The 25962-nt window shown below is 35.8% G+C and overlaps 1 protein-coding gene across 3 annotated transcripts in view; it reads left to right on the forward strand.

Annotated features, from left to right (window-relative positions):
* The window catches only part of LRRK2 (leucine rich repeat kinase 2), a 194561-nt gene that overhangs the window by 59422 nt on the left and 109177 nt on the right, over positions 1-25962 (forward strand). For all 3 annotated transcript variants that reach the window (XM_043446342.1, XM_043446341.1, XM_043446340.1), the window contains exons 16-23: positions 75-214; positions 2565-2693; positions 2768-2938; positions 11641-11899; positions 17345-17533; positions 22487-22605; positions 23516-23585; positions 24290-24507. In XM_043446342.1, the coding sequence (XP_043302277.1) occupies positions 75-214; positions 2565-2693; positions 2768-2938; positions 11641-11899; positions 17345-17533; positions 22487-22605; positions 23516-23585; positions 24290-24507 (1295 nt within the window). The remainder of the gene's footprint in view (positions 1-74; positions 215-2564; positions 2694-2767; positions 2939-11640; positions 11900-17344; positions 17534-22486; positions 22606-23515; positions 23586-24289; positions 24508-25962) is intronic.

Here is a 25962-nt window from a genome sequence, read left to right on the forward strand (position 1 = left end):
CTTAAATTTTTTCTTCAGTTTTTGATATTTAAAACAGTGCATTTTATTATTATTTTTTTCTTTTATTTTTCTAGAAATTCAGTGTCTGGGTTTAAGTCTTATAGGATGTTTGATTACAAAGAAGAATTTATGCACGGTAACTGGGTATCTGCTGGCGAAAATTCTGATTTCCACCCTACAACGATTTAAGGATGTTGGTGAAGTACAGATAAAAGTATGTGCATTATCTTGAAGGGAATTGAGATCTTGTATGGATTTCTCTTTCAGAGCAGCTGGTGTAACTCCTACTTAGCATTAATGGGTATATTCTAGCTAATTGAAAACCGTTTATCATTTCATACTATTTTTATTATAGTAGATGAAGAGAACTGGGTTGAATTTCAAAATATTGTTATGTTTCATTACTAAATCTCTAAAATTAGTACGTTTGTCATTTATCTTTTCTATGAAAAAAGCAGAGCACATGCTAAAGAAATTTCAGCCAGCTGGGCTTTATTTTCTTTGTTGTTGTTCAGTTGCTCAGTCATGTCCAACTCTTTGTGACCCCACGGACTTGGACTGAAGCACTCCAGGCTTCCCGGTCCTTTGCTGTCTCTGGAGTTTACCCAAACTCAGGCCCATTGAGTCAGTGATGCCATCCAACCATCTCATCTTCTGTCATCCCCTTCTGTCCTCACTCTTTCCCAGCATCAGGGTCTTTTCCAATGAGTCAGCTCTTTGCATCAGGTGGTCAAAGTATTGGAGCTTCAGCTCCAGCATCAGTCCTTCCAATATATATTCAGGGTTGATTTCCTTTAGGATTGACTGGTTTGATCCCCTTGCTGTCCAAGGGACTTTTATTTGCTTAGATGTTATATAAATAAAGGTTACAATTATTATGAAGTTTGTCATTCTCTGTGTTTTATTTGAGCTGCTTACTTAGTAATTTTTCCCCTTAATTTTGTTCTTGCAGTGAAACAATATTTTAAACATTCTTCATTAAGCAAAATTTAAAATGCAATCTATATTAGCTGTCTATGAGGAATCCAAGATATTGGTTTAGGATTAATTCAGGGAAGATGAAGTAGTAAATTATTTCAGAGTCCTTTTATTTTAATGTTAACAAAACAAGTTTGTTTGCTTTTTAAGAATTTCTGACTTGGTTGTAGTGTTTTTGGTAATGAAGTTTACAGCTTTCATAAACCATACTCAGCAAATATTTTCAAAAATGGCAGCACTGACCAGGAGTGAAAATGTCTAAGCTCTGATTTTTGCACAAATATTATTAGTAAATGGGAAAATGCATGTAAGTTTTTAAATTATAAAGTGCTGAACATATAGCATTCTTAGATTAGAACCAACAATGGGTTTTGGTTTTCTGTAATGTGCCTGAACCTAGGTTGACTAAAGCCAAGACAGAATTAATTGTAAGTGATCCGAGGTAAAGTAAATTATTTTGTGCAGGTATGAAGCTCTCACTCAGTATTTACTCATCTAGGCATAAATTTTAAAATTTTTATGTAGAGGTTGTAAACTGTTGACCAGTGGGCTAAACTTTGCCTGCCCACATACTTTATTTGATGGTTCAGTGCTTGTAAGTTTTGAGTTTGAATTATATGCCTTCTCTGTGTTTGTATTATCTGCTTTGCTGCAGCAAATGTTAGGAAGCATTTATAGAAATGTTAGGAAGCATTTATAGAAGCATTTATAGAAACTTAGCATCTTAAGAGCTCAAAATAATGATTTTTAACATTTAGATGATCTCATTAATATATTTTGGAAAGATAAAAATTTTAAAAGTAAAACTGATCTTTGGTGAATGTACCCAATGTATATAATAGGCAAGTCTAAAGTTCATTCTTTCTTTAAAACATCACATAAATAGAACCTAGACAACTCTTTTTTTTAAATTATTATTTATTTATTTATTTATTTTTAGAACCTAGACAACTCTTTGAGTGGTTCTAAAATGTAATGGTGTGTCCGATCAGTTCCTTATAAATGATTTGCTAAAAGGATGTAAATCTCAGAGTGTCTTTAGAGCTTTTCTAAAATGTACTCATGATGAACACAGTCTAGGAGCTCACATTTGTCTGAGATTAAAATTTCAGAAGATAACACAAAAAATTGTTGGGGGAAGTGCTAGGCTCTCTACAGAACCTGATCTGCAGTCTTGTATTAAAGAACTCCAGTCACTGATCTATTAGAACAGCTGACTCTGCTGTTCTAATCCTGATTAATATCTAACTTCCAACCTGTAGGTATGGCTTTAGGCAAGGAATCTTTAAAAACCAAATTTTGGTGAATTAGGTGTTTTAGGTTTTTTTCCTGTTTGGCTAGACTAGAGTTTAGCATCTTTATTCTCTGTGTGCATCTTCTTATTTCATAGTAATGAGAGAGCAAAGTGTATTTATTACATTATTTCAAAGTTTACAGCTTTAAAGTACAAGCCCAATAAATGATTCTACTTAGCTAAGTGAACACCCCATTTTAAGTACCATATATAGTCTCTCTTTTACATCATTTGTTTATTCTTTTTTGTCCATAATTACCTTGTTACTATTATTTTTTGGTCACACTTTCAGGGATTTCAAACAGTCTTGACAATACTGGAATTGTCAGTGTCTTTTTCCAAGCTACTGGTGCATCACTCCTTTGATTCAGTAATATTCCATCAGTTGTCCTCCAGTATCATGGAGCAAAAGGATCAACAGGTACAGTGTTTTTTATCTGTATTCTAACTGTTACACATTTCGCTGACTCTAATCCTCACTTCCATTCTTTTTAGTTTCTAAACCTTTGTTGCAAGTGCTTTGCAAAATTGACTATTGATAATGAGTTAAAAAGTGTGTTGCTGGAGAAAGCATGTGATCAGAATAACAGCATCATGGTTGAATGCTTGCTTCTGTTGGGAGCGGATGCCAATCGAGCAAAAGAAGCAACTTCTTTGATTTGTCAGGTAAATATTCAAAGATTCACTTTTGTCTTTTTTTCTATGACCCTGCTATTGTATAGCTCTTACCTACATTGTATGATTCTTCACTACAGAATTTAGCAGTTTATGGCACAATTGCTTGTAATTTGTAGTAGAATTTAGATTCATAGAGTTTCAGAAATAGCGTATTTCTTTAGGTATTATCAGCTAATCATTCCCTTTACATGTTTACCTACTTTGTTAAGATGATAAATAACTTTTAAATGTGTCTCTGTGCAAATCACTCTCCAGGGACACACCACACAGTTTTATTTTGTTTTGAGTCATCTTTTAAGTATTTTCTTTCTGTTTTCAACTTCTCTGTCTAGAAAGTTCTGCCCTCAGGCCCACCCCAGGTGGCCCCGTAGGCTGTGCACTGCACACTTTGGGGTCTGTCCACATTGACCTTCCTGCTGTGGGCCATCCTGCAATTGAGTGGCACTGTGGCCCTGCCTTCCTTCTCTCCCTTCCCTCCTGTGCTGCGCAAACACATCTATCTAATTCTTCTGCTCTGCCTTCAAAATGTAAACCAAATTATTTGTCCTCAATAAAGCTCTTCCCATACTTCCTGACCTCCATACGAAATAAAGATTTACTTGCTGTGTAAGTCCATGACACTTTTTGTACACCTCTTTATGGTTTGTGAGTTGTGTGAAGGTAGAGATGTACAGTGTTCATCTGTGTTATCTGTGTTATCATTCAGAATATCTAACTCACTGTTGTAGGAATTCAGTTAAATATCAGAGTGCATTACATGTCATTTCTAGTTTGTCTTCACTGTATAAATTTTAGAGTTTGCAGTAGTATTCAGGTAGCCCTATGTATATTTTCTGGATAATAATATTTCCAACAAAACAATTATGTAGTGATTTAATATGCATTATTGACTGGATGAAGCACAAGCTGGTATCAAGATTGCTGAGAGAAATATCAATAAACTCAGATATGCAGATGACACCACCCTTATGGCCGAAAGCAAAGAAGAATTAAAGAGCCTCTTGATAAAAGTGAAAGAGGAGAGTGAAAAAGTTGGCTTAAAACTGAACATTCAGAAAACTAAGATCATGGCATCTGGCCCATAACTTCATGGTGAATAGATGGGGAAACAGTGGAAACAGTGATAGACTTTATTTTTGAGGGTTCCAAAATCACTGCAGATGGTGACTGCAGCCATGAAATTAGATACTTGCTCCCTGGAAGAAAAGCTATCACCAACCTAGACAGCATATTAAAAAGCAGACACATTACTTTGCCAACAAAGGTCTGTCTAGTCAAAGGTATGGATTTTCCAGTAGTCATATATAGATGTGAGAGTTGGACTATAAAGAAAGCTGAGCGCCGAAGAATTGATGCTTTTGAACTGTGGTGTTGGAGAAGACTCTTGAGAGTCCTTGGACTGCAAGGAGATCCAACCAGTCCATCCCAAAGGAAATCAGCCCTGAATATTCATTGCAAGGACTGATGCTGAAGCTGAAATTCCAGTACTTTGGCCACCTGATGTGAAGAGCCGACTCATTGGAAAATACCCTGATACTGGGAAAGATTGAAGGTGGGAGAGGAAGGGGATGACAGAGGATGAGATGGTTGGATGGCATCACTGACTCAATGGACATGAGTTTGATCAAGCTCTGGGAGTTGATGATAGATAGGGAGGCCTGGCATGATGCACTCCATGGGGTTGCCACGAGTTGAACATGACTGAGTGACTGAACTGAACTGAACTGAATATGTATTATTAAATAACCAGCAGAGTGATGTGTTTTTCAATAATTTACTTTTAAAGCCTCACTTTATTCAATCTCCTGCTCGCCTGTAGGTTCAAATCAATTTGTCAACCATAAGATTAAGGTAGTACTACTTAGCAATCTACATAAAAGGAAATTGAATCTGTAACTCATTCTCATGCAGTTAACTCATTCATTAAAGCCAAATGCATAATCAAATTATTTAAATTTAGTCAAATTTCATCTAAGCAGGCAACATTGAAAATAGTTGCTTCTCTGTTACTAAAGGTAATAATTAAATTATTTCCCTCAATAATTTAATGTTTTTATTGTATTTCTTTTGTGTGATCTTCAGATCATTATGTTAATGTTACTTGGATATGGCAGAGAACTGGAAGGGAGCTTCCTCCAGGTCTTTCGTAGAGAAAACAACTCACCTAAAAGCCCTTAAGTACAGTTACTCTACATTCTGCACAGGGACTGCTTTCTACTTTCCTCTCAATTTATTCAAATCTTTCTGTCCTAAGGCTTTTTATTTTCTTCTTCCCAGTTCTTTTGAACTTAATGTGCTTATTTCTGTCTTTTCTTCTTAAAACAAAATCAGATCTTTAAATGTAAGGAATTTATCCTGGTTGTCAGAGATTATTTATATCTAACAAATAGTAAACATTGATTTTTGTGGGTAGACTGTTAGAACACACCTTATTTTGTACAAAGTAGCATAGTCAAGACTTATCCAGGTACCAATGTTGCATTATTAAGGGTGGAATTAATCTTATTAGGCTTTCGGAGGATTAATATTGGGTATGAAAATGCATGAATAGAGACATGAAAATAAGACTTATCAGGTCATGGTGGGAAGAGCAAGTATAATGAATGCTGAATAAAAATAACAGCAAGCTCTTCTGTGGTGTTGATTGCCACCTGGGCCCTGCTCTGAGTCCTTTACTTAATAAAATCCTTTACTTACTCCTTTACTTAATAAAATCCTGACAACAACCTTAGGAGTACGCCTAGTATTATCTTATTAGGCATGTGAGGAATTGAGGCACAGAAAGGTTAAGTAACTTGCCTGAGGAGTAACTAACTTTCCAGGTAAGTAGTGGAAAATCTGCCTCCCTTGTGCCTGCTTTAATCTGTTTACATAACAGATTCATGATAGTGGTGGTGGTAGGGGAGAGGGTTGTACATTCATTCTTGAATGCTAGCTTAAAGTGCTTGGCTTTGATTGTGAGCTGCATTATTTATAAATTAGAATAGAGAGAGAAGATGGGAAAGGATAGTAAATTGCACTTGGATTATATATGTTTGAATTATCCCCATTATTAAAATACAGAACTGTGTATGAAAGTGTTGGTCTGTCAGTCATGTCCGACTCTTTGAGACCCCATGGACTGTAGACCTCCAGGGTCCTCTGTCCATGGAATTCTCCAGACAAGGATACTGGAGTGGGTTTCATTTGCCTTCTCCAGGGGATCTTCCCAATCTAGGGACTGAAGCTTGGTCTCTGACATTGCAGGCACATTCTTTTACTGTTTGAGCACCAGGGTATCTGAGCAGTATTTTTTTTTCCCTTTCATGAATTATTTTCCTAATTTTATTTTATTTCTTTTGTCTGGTATAAAAGACAAATATTTCTCTCTTCATGTCACCATATGTCAGAAATCATCTTGGATAGTTTGGGTCCCCCAAGGAAAATTCTGCTATAAAATCTATTGAGCATCTTCTCTGTGGAAAGCACAGTGCTAGATAATTAGTAAAGAATATAAAAGGGGTGTTCTGCTTCAACGTAGTTTCAAAGGGTCAATTGGGAGTTAAGAGAGTAAAACATAAATCACCTTAATAGAAGGTAGGCAGTAAATACCATAATTTAGAGAGAAAAGTTTGCTGGACTCCAAGAGAAGGCATTTGTGATTGAGTTTTTTTGTCCACTTCTTCCCTCCCTTCTTCCTTTCCTTCCTTCCTTTAAAATTTCCTGTGGGCCCTTAGTGAATTTTGTTGTTTTTCAGTCACTGTGTTGTGTCTGACTCTTTGTGACCCCATGGACTGTAGCCTGCCAGACTCCTGCAGATTTTCAGTAATTTGCTAAGTTAAATATATTCTGTAGGCGTTGTGCTAGGTTACAGAGGTGCAAATTGAATTGCAGCAGCATCCATGCCTTTCATTCCAGTTATCAAACAGATAAACATGTCTGGTTCAGTGTGCTAAGTGCTGTGTTAAACAAAATGGGATGGGCTCTTGAGGAGGAAGGGTGTGTAGCCTGGGAGGTTATAGCAAGGACTTAGTGAAAGAGACTTTAAAGCTATTCCTTCAAGAGTGAATATTTTTTTCCTGGATGAAGAACAAAATTAGACATTGGAGGCTATACAAATAGCATAAATGAGGTTTGAAAAATTGCTTGTTGTATTTGACGGAGTGTCCTGGAGCAGAAAGGTTTTAGAAGATTTTAAAATAGTACAATGACTTGATCATATCTAGACTAGAAAAGTACTATAATGGTTCTTGGGAGAACAGATTGAAGATGGGGGTGTTCCTGAAGGCTGGTGGGCATTTAGTTGGTTCCATCAAACCAGAGCACTGTCCTCTCAAACTTCTTGGACACATGTTCAGTTCAGTTCAGTCACTCAGTCGTGTCCGACTCTTGGTGATCCCATGGACTGCAGCACGCCAGGCTTCCTTGTGCATCACCAACTCCCAGAGCTTGCTCAAACTCATGTCCATCGAGTCAGTGATGCCATCCGACTATCTCATCCTCTGTCATTCCCTTCTCCTCCTGCCTTCAATCTTTCCCAGCATCAGGGTCTTTTCCAGTGAGTCAGTTCTTTGCATCAGGTGGCCAGAATATTGGAATTTCAGCTTCAGCATCAGTCCTTCCAATGAATATTCAGGACTGATTTCCTTTAGGATTGACCTGTTGGATCTCCTTACAGTTTAAGGGACTCTCAAGAGTCTTCTCCAACACCACAGTTCAAATGCATGAATTCTTCGGTGCTCAGCTTTTTTTATGGTCTAACTCTCATATCCATACATGACTGCTGGAAAAACCACAGCTTTGACTGGATGGACCTTTGTTGGTAAAGTAATGTCTCTGCTTTTTATTGTGCTGTCTAGGTTGGTGATAGCTTTTCTTCCAAGGAGCAAGCATCTTTTAATTTCATGACTGCAGTCACCACCTCCAGTGATTTTGGAGCTCCAAAATGTGTTCGGACACATGTTAATTCTGAAGAATTCAGGAATTTCCCTCAACCAACTTTTCCCCCTGACCTGGTACCCTGAATATTAAGATCTTTCCTTTTATTTATTTAGACTTTTAGTGATATATTTCACTTAATCAATATATTCAAAATATTACTAAATGAGTTTGTGATATATCCAAAATATTCAACATATGATCAGTATAAGGATTATTAATGAGATATTTTACATTTTAAAATACCAGGTCTTCAAAATCCAGTGGATATTTTACTCTTAACAGCTCATTTGACACTTATAGCAAATTTCAAGTGCTTAATAGACCACATCGGGCTTCCCTGGTGGCTCAGACTATAAAGAATCTACCTGTAATGTGGGAGACCTGGGTTTGATCCCTGGTTTGGGAAGATTCCCTGGAGAAGGGCATGGCAATCCACTCCAGTATTCTTGCCTGGTGAATTCCCATGGACAGGGAAGCCTGGCGGGCTACAGTGTGTGGGGTCTCAGAGTCGGACATGACTGAGTGACTGGGCCCACAATAGACCACATTGGACGGTGCCAGCCTCAAGGTTCAACCACTGCTTTCTCTGGTGGTTGGAAGGGTGGGAAGAGACAGATTTGGCCCACGGACACCATCACCTCTGATTAATCTCTGCTCCTGCCTTAAAAAAACAATCACTTTTAAAACTAATTTTTATTTTTTTAAACTTTTTTTAGTTATGGAAAATTTTAAACATACACCAAAGTGGAAGGAATAGTGTAATAAATCCCTATGAATCCATCAGTTATCTTCAAGAATTATCAATGCATGTCTAATCTCATCTTGTGTGTATCATTCTCACGTCCCTTCTCCATTTTTTTTTAATATGGTAGATTCTTTTTGGTTATTTAAGTACTATAGCAATATGTACAGTCAATACCAAACTCCCTAATTATCCTTCCTCCCCAGGTAACTGTAAATTTGTTCTCTAAGTCTATGAGTCTGTTTCTGTTTTGTAAATTAGTTAATTTGTATTTTTTTGGGGGGGAATTCTGCATATAATGATATCATACAATATTTCTCTTTCTCTGTCCAACTTCCTTCACTCTGTATGACAGTCTCTAGGTCCATTCATGTTACTGCAAATGGCATTATTTTGTTCTTTTTAATGGCTGAGCAATATTCCAATGTATATATGTACCACAACTTCTTTATCCACTTCTCTGTTGATTGACGTTTATGTTGCTTCCATGTCTTGACTACTGTAAACAGTGCTGCAATGAACACTGGGGTGCATATATCCTTTTGTACCATGTTTTTCTTGGGTTTATGCCTAGGAGTGGGATTGCAGGATCATATGGTAGCTCTATTTTTAGTTTTTTAAGGAACCTCTATACTATTTTCCACAGTGCCTGCACCAATTTACATTCCCACCAACAATGTAAGAGGGTTCCCATCTCTCCATACTTTCTCCAGCATTTATTGTTTGTGGATTAAAAAGAATATATTTATTTATTTATTTTTGACTGCCTTTGTTGCTGCACATGGGCTTTCTCTAGTAACAGCAAGTGGGGGCTACTCTCTAGTTGTGGTGGGTGGACTTATAGTGGTGGCTTCTTTTGTTGCAGAGCATGAGCTCTGGGGCATGTAGGCTTTAGTAGTTGGGGTGCATGGGCTTAGTGGCCCAAGGCATGTGGAATCTTTTGGACCAGGGATCAAACCCACATTCCCTGCCTTGGCAGGTGTATTCCTAACCACTGAACTCCTGAACCACCAGAGAAGTCATCTTCTGTGGATCTTTTGATGATAGCCATTCTGACCGTTGTGAGGTGATACCTCATTGTAGTTTTGCTTTGCATTTCAGGATTAGTTTAACATACTGAACATCTTTTCATGTGTCTCTTGACTGTATGTTTTCTTTGGAGAAACGTCAATTTAGGTCTTCTGCCCATTTTTCTAAAATTTACAAAAACAACTCATGAAACTTAATATCATCAAAACAAACAACTCAATTAAAAAATGGGCAGAAAACCTAAATAGATATTTCTTTCTTTTTTTTAAATCATTAGTATTAGGTTGTGAAAGGACCACAAGCTTTGGCATCTGCAGATTTGATTTCAAATCCAAGTGTCTTATGAAGTAGCTCTTAAGATTTTGGACAAATCACATATTTTTCCTAAATATTCATCTATAAAATGGGAGTAATACTTTTTATGGCATAGGGTTTTTTAAAAAATAATTGGAGATCATTTGTTTACAGAAGGTAGCACAATACCTGACATCATAATTTCATTATTTATGATTTCATTCTTGTAGTTGGTAGCATCATATTCTATTGCCTTTCAGAGAAAGCTTTTGCTGGGGTTGGGCCAGTACGCTATGCTGCAGATTGCTAAGGCTTCTCTCTGTTTACTGTGGTCACTCGAATTTTTCTAGCAGTTACCATGTTAATCCACCTTGAGGACATGCTCTGAAAACATAACTTTCAGGAAAAGGTCGAAAACTGACAGACAGCATATATCTTTGTAGAAATTCAAATTCTTGTCCTGGAAAACCAGTGACTGATGACTGTCGTTGGCATGTGACATTCGTGAATTTAATAATATTTATATTCAAACTTATTCTATGTCACAAATGAAGGCAAGGCATTTACCAAGTAAATGAAGTCGCATTTGCTATGTTAAGGTACCAGTTTCCCAGATATCTTCCAATAAGCAAACAAGTCCAGAAGGTGTGAGAAATGTGTAAATTGATGGAGCCTCAGGTATTTTGACTTCAAGCCTATAAGTTTTACTTTGTATCATGTTGTCTTTTTCATGGTAAGTGGCTCTCACATGGCAGATTTAATTTATGCTTCTCTGATATTTGTGGTGCTAATCTTACTTTATTTTCCTAATTTACTTCAAGAATGAGTTTTGCCTTATTTTATTCCATTCTAAATTTAAAGACCAGAAAGCGAAGAGGAACTAAAGAGCCTCTTGATGAAAGTGAAAAAGGAGTGTGAAAAAGCTGACTTAAAAGTCAACTTTCAAAAAACTTAGATCATGGCATCCAATCTCATCACTTCATGGCAAATAGATGGGGAAACAATGGAAACAGTGACAGACTTTCTTTTCTTGGGCTCCACTATCACTGCAGTTGGTGACTGCAGCCATGAAATTAAAAGATGCTTGCTCCTTGGAAGAAAAGCTATGATAAACCTAGGCAGCATATTAAAAAGCAGAGACATTACTTTACAACAAAAATCCATATAGACAAAGCTGTGGTCCTCCCATTAGTCATGTATGGATGTGAGAGTTGGACCATAAAGAAAGCTGAGCACTGAAGAATTGCTGCTTTTGATCTGTGGTGTTGGAGAAGATTCATGAGAGCCCCTTGGACAGCTCGGAGATCAAACTAGTCAATCCTAAAGGAGATCAGTCCTGAATATTCATTGGGAGGACTGATTCTGAAGCTCCAAAACTCTGGCTACCTGAATGAAGAACTGATTCATTGGAAAAGACCCTGATGCTGGGAAAGATTGTAGACAGAGGAAAAGGGGGCAACAGAGGATGAGATGGTTGGATGGCAACACCAGCTCAATGTACATGAGCTTGAGCAAGCTCCGGGAGTTGGTGGTGGGCAGGGAAGCCGGGTGTCAGTGGGGTTGCAAAGAGTCAGACACAACTGAGCAACTGAACTGAAAATTTAAAGATGCAGGGGAAACTCCCACCAAGTTTTATTACCAGTATTAGAAAGGAAAATGATTTTTTAAAAAAAATATATGCTTACCTTCTCTTTTTCTTTAATAGGTATGTGAGAAAGCAAGCAATCCCAAACTGGTAGAATTGTTACTGAATAGTGGATCTCATGAGCAGGATGTCCGGAAAGCTCTGACAATCAGCATTGGGAAAGGCAACAGCCAAATCATCAGCTTACTCTTGAGGAGGCTTGCCCTGGATCTGGCCAATAATAGCATCTGTCTTGGAGGATTTTGTATGGGAAAAATTGAACCTTCCTGGCTTGGTCCTTTATTTCCAGATAAGACATCTTATTTAAGAAAAGAGACAAGTAAGGATTTTCAAGCAAGTTTTGTAGAAGGTTTAATTTTAGTAGTATTTTTAAAAATCACTAATCTTTTAGTTTTCATTCCATTTGGTGCAACTTAAGTCAAAAATATTGTAAAGGCTTGGCTTTTTTCCTTTTTTTGATCATTCAATGCTGAAATTGACATTATATTTAAGTTCCTTATGACCCAGCAAATCCATATTTATAAAAGTAAATTAAAACTGAGATCTTTCTGTGAGGTTACTTTTCTTTGTTAAGTATTTTAGTTTTATTATAAAATAATCTACGTGCCTTTAAAAATAGAAAAACTTAAATAGCATAAGGAAGAAAATAATAGTAACTTACTGTTTTACCTATAGGTAATCAATGTAGATTATTTTTTCCCCTGGACTTGCTATATGCTTACATATGAATTAAAATATATATGTAGAAATATACGTATGTACTTTGCATTTTCAAGTTAGTATACTTTGCATTTCACTTAAGGATGTGTTTTCTAGTTAATATAGGTCTTGTATATAGTAAGTATGTTGATGACAGTTATCATTGGTATCTATAACAGTTCATTTTGAATAGAAAAATTTGGTTATAAATTATGTTGATAAGCATAGGTGGAAACAGGCATGTCACATATTATTGATATAAATTCAAACTGTCCTTTTGTAAGGAAAATTTGGCAATATCCATTAGTGTTATGGGGCTTCCCTGGTGGCTCAGATGGTAAAGAATCCACCTGCAATGCAGAAGACCCAAGTTTGAGTCCTGGATTGAATCCCTGGTGAAGAAAATGGTTGCCCACTCCAGTGTTCTTGCCTGGAGAATTCCATGGATGGAGGGGATGGCATCACAGACTTAATGGACATGAGTTTGAGCAAACTGCAGACATAGTGAAGGACAGGGAAGTGTGGCGTGCTGCAATTCAAGGGGTCGCAAAAAGTCTGACACGACCTGGTGACTGAACAACAGCATTAATATTTTAAACGTACATCCATGTCCTTTTTTAAAGTACATGTAATTTAAAAAATTGACATTTTAGGAATCAGTGAACTAAAATGGACTGGAATGGGTGAATTTCCTTCAGATGACCATCATACCTACTACTGTGGGCAAGAATCCCTAGAAGAAACAGAGTGGCCCTCATAGTCAACGAGAGTCCAAAATGCAGGACTTGGGTGCAATTTCAAAAATGCCAGAATGGTCTCTGTTCATTTCCAAGGCAAACCATTCAGTTTCAGTCCAGTTGCTCAGTAGTGTCTGACTCTTTGTGACCCCGTGGACTGTAGCACGCCAGGCCTCCCTGTCCATCACAAACTTCCGGAATTTACTCAAACTCATGTCCATTGTGTCAGTGATGCCATCAACCATCTCATCCGCTGTCGTCCCCTTCTCCTCCCACCTTCAATCTTTCCCAACATCAGGGTCTTTTCCAGCGAGTCAGTTTTATGCATCAGGTGGCCAAAGTATTGGAGTTCCAGCTTTTGCATCAGTCCTTCCAATGAATATTCAGGACTGACTTCCTTTAGGATGGACTGGTTGGATCTCCTTGCAGTCCAAACCATTCAATAGCACAGTAATCACAGTAATAACAAAAAACCATTCAGTATCACAGTAATCCAAGTCTATGCCCCAGATACCAATGCAGAAGAAGCTAAAGTTGAAGGGTTCTATGAAAACCTACAAGACCTTCCATAACTAACACCAAAAAAAGATGTCCTTTTCATCATAGGGGAATGGAATGCAAAAGTAGGAAGTCAAGAGATACCTGGAGTAACAGGCAAATTTAGCCTTATGGTACAAAATGAAGCAGGGTAAAGGTTAACAGAGGTTTGCCAAGAGAACATACTGGTCATAGCAGACTCCTCTTCCAATAGCACAAGAGGTGACTCTACACATGGACATCACCAGATGCTCAACACTGAAATCAAATTGATTATATTCTTTGCAGCCAAAGGTGGAGAAGCTCTATATAATCAGGAAAAACAAGACTGGGAACTGACTGTGGCTCAGATCTTGAACTCCTTATTACCAAACTCAAACCTATATTGTAGAAAGAGGGGAAACCACTAGGCCATTCAGATATGACCTAGATCAAATCCCTTACAATTATACAGTGGAAGTGACAAACAGATTCAAAGGATAAGATCTATAGAGTGCCTAAAGAAGTATGCACAGATTTGTAACATTGTACAGAAGGCAGTGATCAAACCTATCTTCAAGAAAAAAGAAATACAAAAATGGTTGTCTGAGGAGACCTTACAAATAGCTGTGAAAAGAAGAGAAGTGAAAGGCAAAGGAGACAAGGAAAGATATATCCATGTGAATGCAGATTTCCAAAAACTAGCAAGAAGAGATAGAAATCCTTCCTCAGTGATCAGTGCAAAGAAATAGAACGAAACAGTAGAATGGGAAAGACTAGAGATCTCTTCAAGAAAATTAGAAATACCAAGGGAACATTTCATGCAAAGATGGGCACAATAAATGACAGAAGTGGTATTGACCTACAGAAGCAGAAGATATTAAGAAGAGGTGGCAAGAATACACAGAAGAGCTAGAAAAAAAAGATCTTCATGCCCCAGATAATGAAGATGGTGTGATCACTCATCTAGAGCCAGACATCTTGGAGTGCGAAGTCAAGTGGTCCTTAAGAAGCATCACTATGAACAAAACTAGTGGAGGTGATGGAATTCCCACTGAGCTATTTCAAATCCTAAAAGATGATGTTGTGAAAGTGCTTCACTCAATATGCCATCAAGTTTGGAAAACTCAGCAGTGGCCACAGGACTGGAAAAGGTCAGTTTTCTTTCCAGTCCCAAAGAAGGACAATGCCAAAGAATGTTCCAACTACCGCACAATTGCACTCATTTCACCTGCTACATTGCTAGCTTCAAGCTAGGCTTCAAAAGTACATGAACAGAGAACTTCCAGATGTTCAAGCTAGATTTAGAAAAGGCAGAAGCATCAGAGATCAAATTGCCAGCATCCACTGGATCATAAAAAAGCAAGAGAATTCCAGAAAAACATCTACTTCTGCTTCATTGAATACATGAAAGCCTTTGACTGTGGGATGACAACAAACTGTGGAAAATTCTTCAAGACATGGGACTACCAGACCACCCTACCTGCCTCCTGGAAGTCTGTATTCAGGTGAAGAAGCAACAGTTAGAATCGGAAATGGAACAATGGACTGGTTTCAAATTGGGAAAGGAGTATGTCAAGGCTATATATTGTCACCCTGCTAATTTAACTTATATGCAGAGTACATCATGTGAAATTCCAGGCTTGTTGAAGCACATGCTGGAATCAAGATTGCCAGAAGAAATATCCATACCCTCAGATACGGAGTTGACACCACCTTTATGGCATAAAGCAAAGTGGAACTAAAGAGCCTGTTGATGAAGGTGAAAGAGGAGAGTGAAAAAGCTGGCTTAGAACTCAGCATTCAGAAAACAAAGATCATGGCATCCAGTTCCATCACTTCATGGCAAAAAATGGCAAAACAGTGGAAACAATGACAGACTTTATTTTCCTGGGCTCCAGCATCACTGCAGATGGTGACTGCAGCCATGAAATTAAAAGACACTTACTCCTTGGAAGAAAAGCTGTGATAAAGCTAGACAGAATATTAAATAAGAAGCAGAGACATTACTTTCCAGAGAAGTCTGCTAGTCAAAGCTATGGTTTTTCCAGTAGTCATGTATGGATGTGAGATTTGGACCATAAAAAAGGCTGAGTGTCAAAGAATTGATACTCTTGAACTGTGTTGTTGGAGAAGACTCTTGAGTGCAAGGAGATCCAACCAGTCAATCCTAAAGGAAATCAGTCTTGAATATTCATTGGAAGGACTGATTACAAAGTTCCAATATTTTGTCCACCTGGAGTGAAAAGCTAACTCATTAGAAAAGCCCCTGTTGCTTTGAAAGACTGGGCAGGAGGAGAAGGGGATGACAGAGGACGAGATGGTTGAAAGGCATCACCGACTCAATGGACAGGAATTTGAGCAAGCTCCGGGAGATGGTGGACAGGGAAGCCTGGCCTGCTGCAGTTCATGGAGTTGCAAAGAGAAGGACGCGATTGAGTGACTGAACAACAGGTGTACTTTTTTGATCAAATAATGTAGTGATAAGAATCCATGATACAGCATTCCTAATGTGCACAAAAAATTATGTTCAAGGATGCACATTAAAATATTCATAATGAAAAAAAATTAGGAAAAAATCGAAATATTTCCCAAAGAAACTATTCAAATTAATAATAAATTGATATATTCGTACAGTGTAATGCTTTGCAATCACTGAGAGAAAAGCACCTTGCAAATCCAAATGTCCAGAGATAGAATGTATTCTTAAGGGGGAAAAAAGCAGAGAACAGTGTTTTTTTTTATTAATAGTATTGGTGAAAACACAGTTGGGATGTGATAGCCATAAATTTTGAATATGAGAATAATATGTCTGGAAAAAAAAATCCAGAAATGGATTCGCTGATTGCCTTTGGGGACCTTGGGAACTAATGAGACATGATTAGATTCCATGTCTTGTCACTTCAGCCAGTCTCATGCCAACAACCTACTTAACGTTAATCTTGTTTTCTGATGGAAAGGAATTGAGGACTCTCTGAAGATACGAAGGGAGGTTTACATTCACTGTATTCTTTTGGTTCTATATGAAATGTTTTACAAGTACTGACAAGTCTTTCCTAATATTGCAGGGCATAGCCTTAATTTTTTCGACAGCTGGTCTGAGTAAAAAACATTTTGAATTCCAAGCTTTAAAGTATTTTCCAGGTAGTACTTGACTGAATTATGTACACATGTTGTAATGTGAGCTATAAGAGTAATATTTGAAGAAAATTTCCAGGATATATTTAGGACAATGAGAACTATGTCAACTTATTTATTCATTATAGTGCTTAATATAAAATTCAGTAAAATAGCAAGTTAATTTTGAAATTTTATCAAATTTCTTAGTAGAAGGAATCACTTTGCAAATAGTTTATAAAAATAAGAATATCATTTATTATCTTCTGTGTCCAAAGTATTATTCTAAAAACTGCATGTGCATCATTTTCTTTAATTTTTTCTGTAATCCTGTGCTGTGTGTACTATTGTCTTCACTTCTCAATTAGGACACTGATACTCAGGCAGTTTGTACAACTTGCAAGTAACTCGAACACAGGCCTGTCAGGCTTCAAAGTCCAGGCCCCTTCAAGAGTCAAGTTAGTTTTATAATGGTTCAGTTTTGTCACCGACATGAAAGCTTTGTGTAAATTTTTATGACTTTTAAAAATTTGTTTATTACCTGCTACTTTATAGAATATTATGATTGTAAAGTGATTTGAAAGTAAGAATCAAAATTTCTCTTAACAGTATGAAACTATATAAGGAACTTTGATATGTTTATATTTGTGTAATTACTGATTTCTAAGAAGCTGTTGATATATCTGTATTTTTAGATATAGGATCCACCCTGGCAAGGATGGTGCTCAGATATCAGATGAAAAGTTCTGTGGAGGAAGGAGCTGGCTCAGGCAGCAATGGGAATTTTTCTGAAGAAATGGTTGATAAATTTGATGAATGGACCTTCATTCCTGAGTCTTACATTGACAGTGTGTTTGGTCAAAGTGATGATCTGGATAGTGAAGGTGACTATTTCAAAACAATTGTTCCCTTTATGCTCTAATGTATATATATGTGTATATATATATATATATATATACACGTATATATATACATATACACACACACACATATATATATACACATATACATATATATATACACACTCTGGCATAGAACAATGCAAATTGAGACAAAAACCTGGTTTACTTCATTTGGAAAAACTTGAGGAAAACTATTCATTAGTTACTGCTTACTGTTACTTAACCATTAGTTGAGGCAATGAAGAAAATATATCTCTACACTTTTAAGTGTTATTGTACTCCCCCAAATCAGTGAATGGTGGCTGTTGCAGTGAAAACACTGATTCAGACTTGAATTGGATTTCATATTCCATCACTGCCTAGAGCCTTTTCTGGTTTGTGTAAACCTGTTAGCCTTATTAAAGGTAGTGTTGCTAACCTTCCAGGATTATTTATAGGAATTTGGAAAAATGTATGTAAAGTGTCTGAGAGAGTGCTTGCAAATAGGAAGTACATTATAAATATTTTATGTTTGTTAGAATTAAAAATAATATTTTAATAACTCATGAGATAAAAAATTGAGATGGCAAGATATTAATGACAGTGATTAATGCTGTCATTTAACAGAATGCAGTTTGGTAAAAATGGGGTGAGGTGATTTTTTAAAAATAGTATGATTAATATGATTAAAACTTTGGGTGATAGAATAAACATATTTGAGAAGGCGGTGAGTAAGGATTATTCCAAAAATTTCATGTCTCAAGTTCAAGTATTTTTAGAAACCAACTTTATTGAGACATACTTAGTGTAAAGTAAAATATGCACATTTTAAATATATGTTTTCATTTATATATCCATGTAATCATCACCACTGTTAAGTTATGCAACATTTCTGTCATCCAAAAAAGTCCCTTTACATGCCTCTTCGCAACAAACCTGCCCCTACCTCTGGTCTTCTTTCTGTCACAGTATACTAAATTAATATTTTCTCAACTTTCATATAAATAGGATATCTATTTATCTCTGACTGTTTTCTGAAGTGGTTATACCATATTATACTCCCATCAGCAATATACAAAAATTCTAGCTTCTCTAAATGTTCATCACACTATATCATTTAGTATTGTATGTCAGTTTAATTTTAGCCATTTCTACTGAGGGTGTAGTACTAGCATATTTGGGCTTAATTTTCACTTCCCTGAAAACTACTGAGATTATTTTCATGTTCTTGTTGACCATTCATATATTTTCTTTGCAAAGTGTCTGTTCAGATCATTGTTAATTTTTAGTTGTGTTTTTGTTTTATTATGTTATTGTAAGAGTACTTTATATATTCTTAGTAGAAGTCCTTTGACAGATATATGAACTATAAATATTTTCTATCAGTTATAGCTTGTCTTTTTTATTTTATTGATGTTTTTCAAAGAGCAAAATTGTTAAATTTTAAAAACTGCAGTGTTTCAGTTTTTTTCTTTTTTTGATTTGTGTTCTTTTTATATCATTTAAGAAATCTTTTCCTATCTCAAATTTGTGAATATTTTCTCCTGTGTTTTCTTATAGAAATATGAAAGTCTTAGCTTTTACCTTTAGGTCTAAGTCCATTTTAAGTTAATTTTGGTATATAGTATTAGTGAAGAATTGACATGTACTTTTTTCCACTATTCAGTTGTTTTAATATAATTTGTTGAATATACTTTATTTCATTGTTGAGTTAATGGCATGTTTGTCTAATTTAATTGACCATATAAATGTTGTTCTATTTATGCATTCTTTATTCTGTGCAATTGATTTAGATCATTATCCAAAGCCACACTCTCTTGACTACTTTAGCTTAAAAGCAGGTCTTGAAATCTGGTAGTATAAGTTCTCTGGTGGTAGTTTTTTTGAAAATTGTTCTTATTATACTAGCTTGTTTGCATTTCCATATATTACATTTTGAATCAATTAATTTTATGCTGGGATTTTTATTAGAATTGTCTACATTTAATATAAAATTAATGTACAAATAATATATTATCATTATGTAATACAGAATTAACATCAATAAAAATTTCTTTAGATTAAATCTATAAATAAATGAGAGAACTGATGTTTTAATGGGTCTCCTGAGATATAAATGTAGTATTTATTTCTGTTTATTTGTATTAAATTTCTCCTTCCAGTGTTTTGTATTGCATGTTTTTTGATGCTGTCATAAATAGTATTGTTTTAAAATTCATTTCCAATAATTCATTCACTGCTGGTTTACAGAAATGTGGTTGATTTCTTTGTACATTAATGTATTCTGTGGCCTTGCAAAACTCACGAGTTCTAACAGCTTTTTGTTGACTCCATAGATTTTTTTCTATGTTCACAATAATGCCATTTGCTAAAAAAGATTTATTTCTTCCATTCTAATCTGTCTTTTAAAATACTTCCATGTTCTGTTGCACTGCTAGAATCTTTAGTATTATGTTGAATAGAAGTGGTAAGAGTAGGCATTGTTCCCTGGTTTCCAAACTTAGAGGGAAATCACTCAGTGTCTTATCATTAAGTATGATGTTATCTTTTTTTTTTTTAATAGATACTCTTCATCAAGTTGAGGAAGCTCATTTCTAGTAATTATTTGCTGAGACTTTTTATCATAATGGGTGTTGGAAAATGCTTCTCTGCATCTGTTACAATGGGCATATTTTCTCCCTTTATTCTGTTATTTAGTTTATTACCATGGTTTTCTCATGTTAAACCAAACGTGTTTTTCTGGGATACATCTCACTTGGCTATGGTGTGTCATTCTTTTAAAATATTATTTGATTTGATTTTCTAAAATTTCATTAAGGATATTATGTCTGTGAAGGATATTGGTCTGTAGTTTAGTTTCCTTGTAACTATGAGAGTAATGCTAGCTTCTTGAAATGAATTGAAAATTGCTCCTGACTCCACTGTTTTCTGAAAGGTTTTTTGTAGGAGAGGTCTTATTCTTAAATGTTTAGTAGAATTCATTAGTAAAGCCTTGTATGTTAGGAATATATTTATGGTGCAGAGGGGGAATATATTTAATTATAAAAGTAATCAATTTATGGTTATTTTGATTTTCTATTATTTCTTTTGTCAGTTTTTATAATTAGAAACTTTCAAGAAATCTGTCCTCTTTATATGTCACCAGTTTGTTTAATGATATTTATAATAATTCTGCTATCCTGCCAATGTTTATATGATCATTAGTGATATCTGATCTTTAATTCTTGACATTGACAGTTTTTGTCTTTCTTTTTTTTCCCTTCACTTAAGATTTATCAATTTTATTGATCTTTTTCAAAGAATCAGGTTTTTGCTTCATTTGTTTTCTTTTCCATCCATGAATCTGCCCTGCAACTCCCATCTAAGTTAATCTCCATGAACACTGATCTCCATTTCCTCATCTCAGGAAGGCCACTGGGCTTTGTTTAAATTCCTTTTCACTGCCCTTAGCCCTTATATTGCCTACAGGCAGGAAGCTAGGGTGCCTGAAAGGTTCATATAGTTTGTTTTCATTCTTTCAGGGATTACACAGTCCTACACTGTCTGCAGCCCAATATCTGTGTGTGTGTGTGTTTGTATGTGGTCAGTCACTCAGTTGTATCTGACTCTGTGACCCTATGGACTGTAGCCCGTCAGGCTCCTCTGTCCGTGGAATTTTCCAGACAAGAATACTGGAATGGGTTGCTGTTTCCTACTCCAGGGGATTGAACCCGTGTCTTTTGCATCCCCTGCATTGGCAGGCACCATCTGGGAAGCCCAAAGGAAGTTTGGTCAAGGAACCTTAGGCATCCAACTGAGTCTAGAACACTTCTAAGTTAGGCTGTTGTTTAGTAGCTAAGTTGTGTCTCGTTCTTCTGTGGCCCTGTGGACTGTAGCCCACCAGGCTCCTTTGTCCATGGGATTTCCCAGGCAATAATACTGGAGTAGGTTGCCATTTCCTTCTCCAGGGGATCTTCCCAACCCAGGGATCAAACCCACATCTCCTGCTTTGGCAGGCAGATTCTTTACCCCTGAGCTACTGGGAAGCCCATGTCTGAAACCAATTATTTTTTAAAAATTGCCCAACTTTCTAGTTATTTGTTGTGGGGAGGTTAAGTTCAGTGTTTGCTATATCATCAGGGCTGAAAGAAGAATTCTCTTTAAGTGTTTTTAAATAAAGGATAACATCAGAAATGCAACTGTAAAATGAATTGGTTTTTGGTTAGGTAAATTTACAATTTGTTTTGACACAGTTTTTATGCTTCAAAGATAAAGAGTGGTAGAATTTAAAATAGCATGGTTCTCAAAAGTGGCTGTACATTATTTATCCTTAAAATATAACTCAGCATTGATCCTTATTTTCTTGAAAGTCCATAATTTTAAAAGCAATTCTCACCTCTCTCTCAAAACAATACTGCCAGCTAAACTCATTGTATTTATTTTAATGTCATTTCATAAATTAAACTGCACAATATGTAATTAAATAAAAATGTACTTAAACTTGCTGAATGTTAAAGTGTGATTCCAATATTTAAAACAAGATTTGAAAATTTTCAAAGAAAAATTCAGAGAAACAGAAAAGAATTAACACTGATCAGATTTATGTGTAAACTTTCTCTGTTCCATGTATTAATTTTAGCACTTGTAACTATACTACTTTTTTTTACTTGGCTTTTTCCTGCCATATTGTGAGCTCGCTTAAGGTCTGGATTACTTTTCCTGTTTATCTTTATCCTGCATTTACTCAGCTTCTAGCCTTGTGACAGCCATTCAATGAATAGTTGTGGATGAAAAAATGTTGAATTTGAAAATGAAAAGCCAGCATAGTTTATCATTTCTACTTTAAAGATGTTACAAAAGGAATTGGATAAATTTCATTCATGAAAATGTGCTTAGAAATGTTTTGTGATTGAACTATGATGCTAGCATCTTATGATTAGGTCAGCATTTTTTACTTTCCTTTATGTTATTGTTTAGGAAGTGAAGGCTCATTTCTTGTGAAAAAGAAATCAAATTCAATTAGCGTGGGAGAATTTTACCGAGATCCTGCCTTGCAACGTTGCTCACCAAATTTGCAAAGACATTCTAGTTCATTGGTAAGTTATATAGTAAAAGCTGTAGTTAAATGTTGTATATCTTGTTTGGCATTCTTTTAATAACTGAAATTGTGTGTCAAAACTAGATACAGAAATTCCCTAATGTGTGAAAATGCTCTCTCTCTGTATGTATATGAAAGTGAAAGTGAAAGTTGCTCAGTCATATCCGATTCTCCAGGCCAGAATACTGGAGTGGGTAGCCTTTCTCTTTTCCAGGGGATCTTCCCAACCCAGGTATTGAACCCAGGTCTCTCTCATATTGCAGGCAGATTCTTTACCAGCTGAGCCACTATATATATATATATATATATATATATATATACACATATATATACATATACACACACACACATACACAGGCACACACACATATGCATATGTGTCTGTGTGTCTGTGCGTACATGCATGCATATGCTATTTTGAATTTCCGTTTGTAGACTTGAGCATGTCTGGGGCATATATGTGCTCTGTACACTTTGAAATAGTTATATTCTTTTTTCTTTGTAGAGTATCATGTCTGTGGAGCACAGACTAGGTCTGTGTCTTATGGTGTGGCTTGGTTCCATGAATACTTTAGCTATTAATAATAATCTTACAGTGGTAGTGGCTTAGTCACTAAATTGTGTTCGAGTCTTGCAACCGTATGGACTGTAACCAGCCAGGCTCCACTGTCCATGAGATTTCCCAAGCAAAAATATTAGAGTGGGTTGCCATTTCCTTTTCCAGGGGATCTTCCCAACCCAGGGATTGAACCAGGGTCTCCTGCACTGCAGGTGGATTCTTTACCAACTGAGCCACCAGGGAAGCCCAGTAATCTTATAGTGACTCCTAAAGAAATCAGCTAGGAAAATGTTCTTTTTTCTCTAAACAGTGATCGTAATTTTATTATAAATGTTTATTTGTTTAATAGGGACCCATTTTTGATCATGAAGATTTACTAAAGAGAAAAAGAAAAATATTTTCATCAGATGATTCACTCAGTAAGTAGTTGAAAGTAATAAGTAAATAGATATTTTGAACAGAATATACCACTTTGTTAAATTTCCTCTGATTATCCAAATTTCCTTGGTACCAATTTCATCATACATAACCTTCAAATTTTATTTACCTAGTGATTCCATAGAAATCATTCTGTAGAAAAATGAAAGTGAAAGTGAAGTCGCTCAGTCCTGTCCGACTCTTTGAGACCCCATGGACTGTAGCCTGCCAGGCTTCTCCGTCTATAGGGTTTTCCAGGCAAGAATACTGGAGTGGGTTGCCATTTCCTTCTCCAGGAGATCTTCCCAACCCAGGGATTGAACCTGGGTCTCCTGCATTGTAGGCAGATGTTTTACTGTCTGAGCCGTCAGGGAACACAACTATAAATTTAAAATTTAAGCTTTTATGATGTTATACCAGACAGTTTTCATCCTTCCTGCTGTTTTCCTAAAATGTAAATAAAAACCCTCCACCAGTGCCATTCTTAATGTTCTTCTCTAGGTCTCTTGTTGTTTATATTACTTAGACTACCTGATTTAATATTTATTATTTAATTTCATGTCTGACACTGGAATAAAAGTTTCATAGTTTGGTTTTCTATTCCAATGCCTTGAAGAGAACCTGACACTGGTAGATGATCAATAAGCATTTACTGAGTAAACTTAAATTACTTGCTTATGTCTCCATTGTTTGTTTTTGACAAAAGGAGCATCAAAATTCCAGTCCCATATGAGGCATTCAGAGAGCATTTCTTCCCTGCCTTCTGAGAGAGAATATATTACATCGTTAGACCTTTCAGCAAATGAACTAAGAGATGTTGATGCCCTGAGCCAGAACTCCTGTATAAGTGGTCATTTGGAGCATCTTGAAAAGCTGGAACTTCACCAGAATTCACTCACAAGCTTTCCACAACAGCTGTGTGAAGTAAATTTAATTTATCCTTATAATTTTCAGGATATTTCAAGAGCATCTACATTTGTATCTAAGTTGTATGCTTAAATCTTTAAAAAGAAGGTTCTACTTTTGTGTCATTGGACAGTAATTCCTCCATTGTTCTGGTTGTCACACAAGTATCTTAGCTTATGTGGTCTTTCAGATGCATCTTTGGGGGCAGACAGTGGAAATGGAAATCTGATTAAAAAGGAATTCTAGGTTCTTTCCTGATGATTCATGGTATGTATTAAAGTCTGGCAAGGTTGCATGTTGATTATGCCTTTAATTATTTAATTCTATTAAGACAACTTAAACTGTTTAAATTAAATTAGATCTGGTCTGACGGTCCTGACTTTGTTCAGCTACCAACTGTATGACAATAAGAACATATCACTTCAACTGCTCTGGGACCTCATTTTCTTGTCTGCAAAACAAAGAGGCTCAACTAAACTATCCACAAGGCATTAATCAATTTTTTAAATTATATACACCTTAAAAATTGCTTTTTACCCTCAAAATTCCTATTTTATAGCAACTAAATTTTAAAGTAATCTGCTGATAGGGTAGTCCTCTGACTCATTACTTTGTTCATTATTTTTATGTAATATACATTAGAATTCAAAGATATGCTTACAAATTAAAATGATCATAATACTGCCTTTTAAATTATTAAATGAATTCTTGGGTTGAACTGCAAAGTTTGATAAAGAATTATATGTTTTTTAAAAACTAATTTTGTTGCAAGTACATTTCCCCTTTTTCTAGCTTATAAAATTTACCATAATTTTGACACTTTAAAAGCAGAGTTGTATGATTTTTAAATATATTTAAGTGATATCTTTCCATTAAAGTTTGTGTATCTGAAGAGAGAGAAGAAAGAAAGGTGATTCCTACCCCCACCACAGTGTCTAAAATATGGCCCCTCTCTATCCTCCTTTTACCTGACTAAATCTTCAAAGTTACAGGGGCTCATTTTAGATCCAGTCTCTAGGCTCGGTTGGATTTCCATGGCATCCACTCTTTTTCCTCCAATGCTCACACTATAAATTTGAATCTAAGGTATATTGTCCTCACTAAGTTGTAAACTCCTTGAGAACAGCAACTGTTTCAGCCTGTTCATGTCTAATCTACCCTTTCATGTCTACCCTCAGTGCCTAGTAAGTATAGTAGAGGCTGTATAGATGATTACTGAAGTAATTTGTCAAGAAACTAATGACTGACACTTGGCTGACTATCAATAAATATTTACTAAAGAGTAAGTGAAGGAAAACTAGAGTTTAGCCTAGCTAAACCAAAGAGAATATGAAGAGAACATATAAATATATATATATAAATATATAATTAATATAAATAATTATAAATACCATTTATATATTATAAATAATATTTATAGTATATATTAGGGCATTCAAAGATTCTGTAGTCAGCAAAAACAAGACCTGGAGC

The sequence above is a fragment of the Cervus canadensis genome, chromosome 25 (genome assembly GCF_019320065.1).
Source record: "Cervus canadensis isolate Bull #8, Minnesota chromosome 25, ASM1932006v1, whole genome shotgun sequence".
NCBI classification, from domain to species: Eukaryota; Metazoa; Chordata; class Mammalia; order Artiodactyla; family Cervidae; genus Cervus; species Cervus canadensis.